This window comes from Triticum urartu, unplaced genomic scaffold (genome assembly GCF_003073215.2).
Source record: "Triticum urartu cultivar G1812 unplaced genomic scaffold, Tu2.1 TuUngrouped_contig_6098, whole genome shotgun sequence".
In the NCBI taxonomy this organism is placed as follows: domain Eukaryota; kingdom Viridiplantae; phylum Streptophyta; class Magnoliopsida; order Poales; family Poaceae; genus Triticum; species Triticum urartu.
Window position 1 is genome coordinate 1 of NW_024116828.1, and position 7,828 is coordinate 7,828.

At 48.1% G+C, this 7,828-nt stretch overlaps 2 protein-coding genes across 2 annotated transcripts; both read right to left on the bottom strand.

Moving 5' to 3' along the window:
• Positions 1–1,285: 1,285 nt before the first annotated feature.
• LOC125530134 (wall-associated receptor kinase 1-like) lies at positions 1,286–4,847 on the bottom strand. Its single transcript, XM_048694535.1, has 2 exons — positions 3,241–4,847; positions 1,286–3,131 (listed from the first exon to the last, which is right to left on the bottom strand). The coding sequence occupies exons 1-2, from the start codon at positions 4,220–4,222 to the stop codon at positions 1,678–1,680; spliced, it is 2,436 nt and encodes an 811-aa protein (XP_048550492.1). The 5' UTR covers positions 4,223–4,847; the 3' UTR covers positions 1,286–1,677.
• An 18-nt stretch (positions 4,848–4,865) lies between these two features.
• On the bottom strand, positions 4,866–7,823 carry LOC125530133 (wall-associated receptor kinase 2-like; the record flags this gene model as incomplete). The annotated part of the gene is made up of 3 exons (XM_048694533.1): positions 4,866–6,768; positions 6,845–7,012; positions 7,157–7,823. Coding segments are annotated over 3 exons (1,998 nt in total), but the record flags the coding sequence as incomplete, so codon positions are not given.
• Between the last annotated feature and the right edge of the window lie 5 nt (positions 7,824–7,828).

Genomic DNA, 7,828 nt, shown 5'->3' on the forward strand with positions numbered 1-7,828 from the left:
GCGGTCCCGCCCTGCCCGGCGGGTCGTCGGAGGGGTCGACGCCGCTGTCCCGTCCCGTCCATGCAGGTTCCGCGACCCCCTCCTCCTCGCCAGTGCCAGTCCCAGCCCCGCCGCCGCCGCCGCCTCGTCCACTCCACCTCTAAAACCCGCCGCGGCGGAGCTCCAGAAGTGCCGTCAGGTGGGTGCCCGCGAGCTCCTCTCACCTCTGTTTCGGTTCGATTTCCGGAGCTTATGTGGGGTTAATCGATTCCCTAAGTTTGTCTCTGCCGGGTTTGGGGGAATTTTCCGGCTCGACGTCCAAGCAAACATCGACCAGGTGTGGATTAGCAAATTCACAGTGTCAAATCTGTATAGTATATACTTGACCGCTATTGTTCATTCAACCTGACATGGGGGTTCTGAATTTCGTGCAGCTGCTATTGCAGGGGACAGACTTGGCTGATGAGCAACAGAAGAAGGGTAGCATTTGGGAGCTCTTCAGCGAGGCTCAGCCGGAGTAACTTTACTAACCAGTATCTGAAGTTCCAAACCAAAATGAAAACAAACAACGAAGTCTAAAAGACTGTACAGAAGAACTAGGCTATGACAGAAGCTCGTACTATGGAGCAACGTATGCTTTCACATCAGTTGATTGACAATTATGTTGTAACTTATGGCCCTGGGCTTTTATTTACTTGTAACCAGGCAATCTTTCCGTCATGACCACCACAATACAGCTATGTCCGAGTACATCACCTCTACATATGGAGACATATGTCTCTTTCTCAAGCTCTCGCCGACATAGTAAGTTCACAATCTCCAGGGGACTAGCCGCTGTTTTGACAGAACAGGGTACTAGCTTTCATGTCACTGTGCTGTATGTTGCTGATTATGTGCGACTGATCATCTCTGCAAGAATCAAGAAAGTGAAGTTCTGAACCATCAGCATAAACCAAGTTTGCAATTACAAAACTGGGAAGCAAAATCTATATATCTGAATAAGCTATATTCTGAACTTATTTGCTCTGAACATAGCCACCATAGGCCAGTCTAGGGCATATCTAACACAATTTGCTCTCCTTTGTGCAGAAGAATGACCGTTCAGGTGGGATTTGTGGATTAAGGATGCAATAGCAAATGATTTATCATGGGACACTCAAGTGCTATGACATACATTGGAAAGTTTATTCCTTTATAAGGAAGCTCTGACATCAGGAAAGTTCATGAGACACCACCCCTCCAAACGGAAAAAAGGTACATCTTATAAAAAAGTAGAACTTGCAGTTTTTACACATAAACCATCTTGTAGTTTTAGTTTGGATGTTGCCTGCAAATGAAGTTAAGTATTTTTTTTTCTGTAGTAGTTGCCTATTCAATAAGTGGATAAAAGATGAGTTGCAAATCCCTTGTATAAGTTTTGTAATCTTTCCATCCTAATAAATTATTGCGGGTTCTCTTTACATTCTATTGCTTTTAACATCTTTTTAATAAAAAGAAAAGAAAAGAAAAGCATCAACCAACTAATGGGCATATTTGCGTATTATGATTTAGATCAATTCTAATATTTAACTGAATTTTACAACCTGTGAGGGGTTTAGTTCACCTTTCTGCAACCACCATATGTGCATATGTTTCTTACATCCGAAAAAACTCATATCTGAAAGGATATGCAGAAAAGATGGAACAAAATATTTTGATCTACAAGCTATAGCTGTATGTACTGCTTGCTTCAAAATCAAGGACGCAATCTTGTGTGAACTTGTAATTAGCATTCCGTGGTTCCATAGCAAGCAAACTCTGTTCCTCCTCTGGATTGGCATCTGCTTGAGCCCACGGGTGGCTGTGGTATCTCCTCAGCATCTCCAACGTCTCTGCAACCTCCTTCATTGTCGGCCGCTCCTCCCCACTCATGTTCAAGCATCTCACAACCAGGTGTGTGATCTCTTCGAGCGCTTCAATTCTCATCTCGTCCCTCACTTGGCTGTCCAGAAGGTCTTGGTGCTGGCCTACCTTCACTGCCATCATGAAGCATAAAACAAGGCTTCTATCTTCCTCTGGCCCATCGAAGTACAGTGCCTTCTTCCTTGTCAGAAGCTCCAATAGGACGACACCAAAGCTGTACACATCACTCTTATCAGTCAGCCGGCATGTCATTAGATATTCCGGGTCAAGGTAACCGCAAGTTCCCTGCACCAACGTTGCCATCTTGGCCTCATCAGTTGGTGCCAGTTTTGATGCTCCGAAATCTGAAACTTTTGCTGTGAGCTTGTGATCCAACAGAATGTTTGCCGTCTTGACATCTCCATGGAGAATCGGTGGCGAGGCTGAAGAGTGCATGTATGCCAGTGCCTCGGCTGACTCTACTGCTATCCGAAGACAGGCGTCGAGGGCTGCGTCAGAGTCAAGGCCCTTACTGCCATGGATGTAGTGGTAAAGGGTACCATTTGAGACGAACTCGTAGACCAGCATGGGCACTTCCACTTCGAGGCAGCATCCGAGCAGCTTGACGACATTCTTGTGGTTGATCTGGGAGAGGATGAACATCTCCCTCGCGAATTCTGTGGTCGGGGCTTCTTCCATCATCTTTGACTTCTTGATCGCCACTATTGTCTTGTCCTCAAGTACACCCTTGTAGACAATGCCGTGCCCGCCGTGGCCAAGAACTTGGTCGGCGGCAAACTCGTTGGTTGCTTTCTCCAACTCTTCCTTGGAAAAGATCTTGAACCCACCAGTGCCTTTGCTGGTGCCATTGTAGTTACGTATCTGCTGCTGCAGGAAGAGGCCTCCATTTACCTCAAAGAACTTCTGCTTTGTTCTGATAAGCTTCCTCTTCTGGAGCCCCAAGTAGAGCCAGAAGGACATGAAAAATGGCAAGAACACTCCAAGGCTGACTCCTGAGTACGATGTTGCATAGCCATTAGTTTTCCAGCAGTAAAATTGCAGGAGCAACCAAAGGGGCAAAAATTGCAGGATTATCTGTTTACCTGTAACTACTTTCAGGGCTAAAGTGAAACTGTCCTTTGGTCGGCAACCATCCTTCCTGGTGGCATCTCCACTTGTCCCAGGAGGACATTGGCAAGTGTAGCTTCCCGGCGTATTTGTGCAGGCCCCGTGGCATGTGTGTTTTCCTTTGCGTTCACACTCGTTGATGTCTTCAGGCAAAAAACTTGTCAGAACATCAGACAAAATGGCAGAAGGATAGCAGACGTTTAAGAAAATATTTAAGTGTTCCAGTTGTAGCAAGATTTATACTGTGAATACCTTTGCATCCATCGTCTAGATAGGGGTTGCCCTCATACCCCTTGGAGCAGTTGCACCGGTACCCTGTGCTGTTTTTGGAGTTGACGCAATGGCTGAGCATGCTCCGGCACGCGTAGTCGGTTGCATTGCGCTTGGCAGCTTTGCAGTTGCGAACGTTCCGGACTGCCCAGTCGAGCACGACGGGCACGGCGAAGTCATCAGTCCGGTTGAGGCTCCCACCAGTGTATTTGGTATTCAACCATTCCGCCTCCACCAAGAACACGTACCGGCAGGTCGTGCTGTTGCTATAGAAGATTGGGTCTGTCTGCTCCTTTGGGATGTCGAGCAGGTATGGCTCGAAGTAGTCCACAGCAGCGGGTATCCCGCTCTGGCAGCAGGCGACGCCTGTGCATGAACCTGGCAAGGTGAACTTTGACGGACCACACACGCTCATGCAACCACTGACGTAGTAGCCAGCAGTGTCGACGAAGTAACCAAGGTTGGGGCAGCCAAGCGCGACGAGGCGGTTCCTCGCCTGGGAGAAGAGGAGGTGGCTGTTGATGAGTGGCACGGGCGTGGCGCCATTACGGCCGATGATGCTCCCGCTGCTGTTGTAGCAGTGGCGTGTCACGTTGATGTAGGCCCAGGCCTCCCCGGTCCCAATGGATAGGTTGGTGATCTGGACGCCATAGCCAGTTACGGCAAGCCACGGGACCGGGAGGGAGTCATCACACTCAAGCTGGAAACCACCTCGGCCATCGTCGCGGTAGCAACCGGCACCGATGCCGAAGGGGTAGGGGATCGTGATGTTGCCACACTTGTCCTGGCAGCCTGGCCGCACAACCTGCCGAGGCGGCTGCTGCTCCTCCTGAGCTGAGGCTTGTGTCACTGACAGTAGCAACAGCAGCACGAGCTGTACAACCAGTGTGGTTGCCATTCTTGCTAAGCTGCTCTGCTCAGAGACTTCTGAGGAAGTGGGAAGTGTCAGTTGCTGAAGAATCATGGAAGTCCATATATGCGCAGGGATGCTGAACAATCTGTTCACTAGCTAGGACTGGGTCAATTGCCCAGTACTAGTTAATGATGTTCTGTTATGCTTTATCTAGAGTGCTGATGGTGACGACGGCGACCAGAGCTTCGCCATTTAGCCAATGGCGGAACTTGTTTAACCAGGCAGCTCTTGGCAGAGCCATACATGTCGCCACATGTCAGTACAAAGAGTTTCTGATGGTTATTCTAAAATTTTGTCATGTATGCCTACATGAGAAGAGAACTTTAGGCCTGTTAATGCTAGTGGAGACTAAAGTGGTAAATTGCACCGCCGGCAATCATTGGCTCTTTCGTTGTCCATGTAATTTAGTTGACCAAGCTTACTACGGCCACCTGATCCAGTCCAGCACGTGAGACATAACTGGAGACAAAAACTAGCATCGCCGTTTAGTTTGTTGTGAGAATATTTTCTGTTGGAACTTCTTCTTTTGAGAATCTTCCTTGTTCAGTATGTTCGTTGTACAGAATATTTTCTGTACATTGCCTGTAAAGATAACCTCAGGTCTAAATAATGCCGTACACTCACTTAACGTTTTGGTAAGAAGAACATTTGTTGCATAAACCTCATGTTTCTTTTTACTGACCTGGACAGAAAAATAAACACGGACCCCTACCTGTCAGCAAGCAGAACTATTCTGCCCCTCTGAGTCTCTGATCCGGTAGAGGAACTCTTCTTTAGATTCACCACCTCTATTCACAGCAGTGACGAACCTTTCTGCCTGCCAGCCGGAGGCAAAGCAGTCTAGCCTTTAATGGAGCGTTAGTGCCCAAGCTCCCCGTCTTTGGTCAATCAGAGCTGCACGGATCAACTGGTGGAGGCTATCTTAATTTAAATGCTTTTCTGGTGGCTGTTCGAGTGAATCGTGCGTCGTGCACACAGGCTCGACATTGGTTGCAGCTTCGCAGGTATGAAATGCCATAGGCTTGAAACCGATGGTGTTGGATTTCCCTGTTCTGTTTGTTGTGTATATCTTGCACTGTATTGTTATTCTATTATGAATAATTTGGACGGAATTTAACAAATACAAAATTGCTGTTCTTTTATTGTTTTAAATGTCTTTTAATTAAGATGATTTTTTTAACCAATTAATGAGCATAGTTTTTAAAATTTAATTAATGTGCATAGCTACATACTTGGAGTATTGATCTGGAACATTTCTAGAATTTCACTGAATTGTGAAACCTGTGAGGTTAGATCTTGGCAGTGTTCAGTTTTCGGCCACCATCATATGTGCATTTGTTTTCTTACATCCAAAAGAATTCATATATAAGGGAATGTGCAGAAATAATGATACAAAATAGTTGGATTTACGACCTAAAGCTGAATGTACTTCCTTCAAAAATCAAGGATGTAATCCTGCGTGAACTTGTAAGTCACATTCTGTTGGTTCATAACAAGCAAGCTCTGCTCCTCCGGATTCCCATCCGCTTGAGCCCACGGATGGTGCTGGTATCTCCTCAGCATCTCCAGCCTCTCCGCAACCTCCTTCATCGTCGGCCGTTCCTCCCCACTCATGTTCAAGCATCTTATCACGAGGTGCGTGATCTCTTCGAGCACTTCGATTCTCATCTCATCCCTCACTTGTCTGTCCAGAAGCTCTTGGTGCTGACCTACCTTCGCTGCCGTCATGAAGCATAAAACGAGGCTTCTATCTTTTGCCGACCCGTCCAAGTACAACGCCTTCTTCCTAGTTAGAAGCTCCAATAGGACGACGCCAAAGCTGTACACATCACTCTTGTCAGTCAGCAAGCATGTTATTAGGTATTCTGGATCAAGGTAACCACAAGTTCCTTGCACCAGCGTTGCAATCGTGGCCTCATCAGTTGGTGCCAATTTTGATGCTCCAAAATCAGAAACTTTTGCTGTGAGCTTGTCATCCAACAAAATGTTTGCTGTCTTGACGTCTCCATGGATGATTGGCGGCGAGGCCGAAGAGTGCATGTACGCCAATGCCTCGGCTGACTCTACTGCTACCCGAAGACAGGTGCCAAAAGCTGTGTCGGAGTTGATACCCTTGCCACCATGGATGTGTTGGTCGAAGGTGCCATTTGAGATGAACTCGTACACCAGCATGGGCACTTCTGCTTCGAGACAGCATCCGAGCAGCTTGACGACATTCCTGTGGTTGATCTGGGAGAGGATGAACATCTCCCTCGCGAATTCTTTGGTCTGGGCCTCTTCCATCATCTTTGACTTCTTGATCGCCACCACTGTCTTGTCCTCAAGGACACCCTTGTAGACAATGCCGTGTCCTCCATGGCCGAGAACACGGTCGGCTGCAAAGTTTTTGGTCGCTTTCTCCAGCTCTTCCTTGGAAAAGATCTTGAACCCACCAGTGCCTTTGCTGTTGCCATTGTAGCTATGTATTTGCTGCTGCAGGAAGATGCCTCCATTTAGCTCGAAGAACTTCTGCTTTGTTCTGATAAGCTTCCGCTTCTGGAGTCCCAAGTAGAGCCAGAAGCACATGAAAAATGGCAAGAACACTCCAAGGCTGATTCCTGAGTATGATGAGGCATTGGCATTAGTTTTGCAGCATCAACCAAAGGAGCAAAAATTGCAGGATTATATGTTTACCTGTAACTACTTTCACGGCTAAAGTGAAACTGTCCTTTGGCTGGCAACCATTCTTCACGGTGGCATCTCCACTAGTCCCAGGAGGGCATTGGCAAGTGTAGCTTCCGGGCGTATTTGTGCAGACCCCGTAGCATGCGTGTTTTCCTTTCTGCTCACACTCATTGATGTCTTCAGTTAAATGGCAGAAGGACAGTAGACATTTGTCAGAGCACGAGACAAAATTGGCAGAAGGACAGTAGAGGTTTAACAAAAAAAGTTAAACTGGACAATTTTTGTTGTCCAGTTGTATCAGGATCAAATATCGGTGAATACCTTTGCATCCATCGTATAAATAGGGGTTGCCCTCATATCCCTTGGAGCAGCCGCAACGGTACCCAGCGCCGTTTTTGGAGTTAACGCACTTGCTGAGCATGCTCCGGCATGCATATGTGGTTGCATTCTTCCTAGCGCCTCTGCAGTTTTCCACGTTCCGGACAGCCCAGTCGAGCACGACAGGCACGGCGAAGTCGTCGGTCTTGTTGTGGTTCTTGCTGGTGTAGTTGGTATGTAACCACGTCGCCTCCACCAAGAACACATACCGGCAGGTCACACTGTTTACATAGATGATCAGGTCTCCCTTGCTCTTTGGGATGTCGAGCAGGTACGGCTGATAGTAGTCGACAGCAGGGGGTATCATGCTCTGGCAGCAGCCGACACCTGTGCAGGATCCTGATGCAGTGGATTTCCGTGGCCGGCACACGGCCATGCAGCCACTGACGTAGTAGCCGTCAATGCCGTTGAAGTAGCCGAGGTTGGGGCAGCCCAGCACGACGAGGCGGTTCTTGGTGTCCGAGAAGAGGAGGTTGGTCCCAACGAGTGGTACAGCTACCGGGCCGCCTTGGCTGATGACGCTCCCCTTGCTGTTATAGCAGCGGCGAGTCACGTTGAGGGAGGCCTGGGCCTCGCCGGTGCTAATGGATAAGCCGGTGATCTGGATGCCGTAGT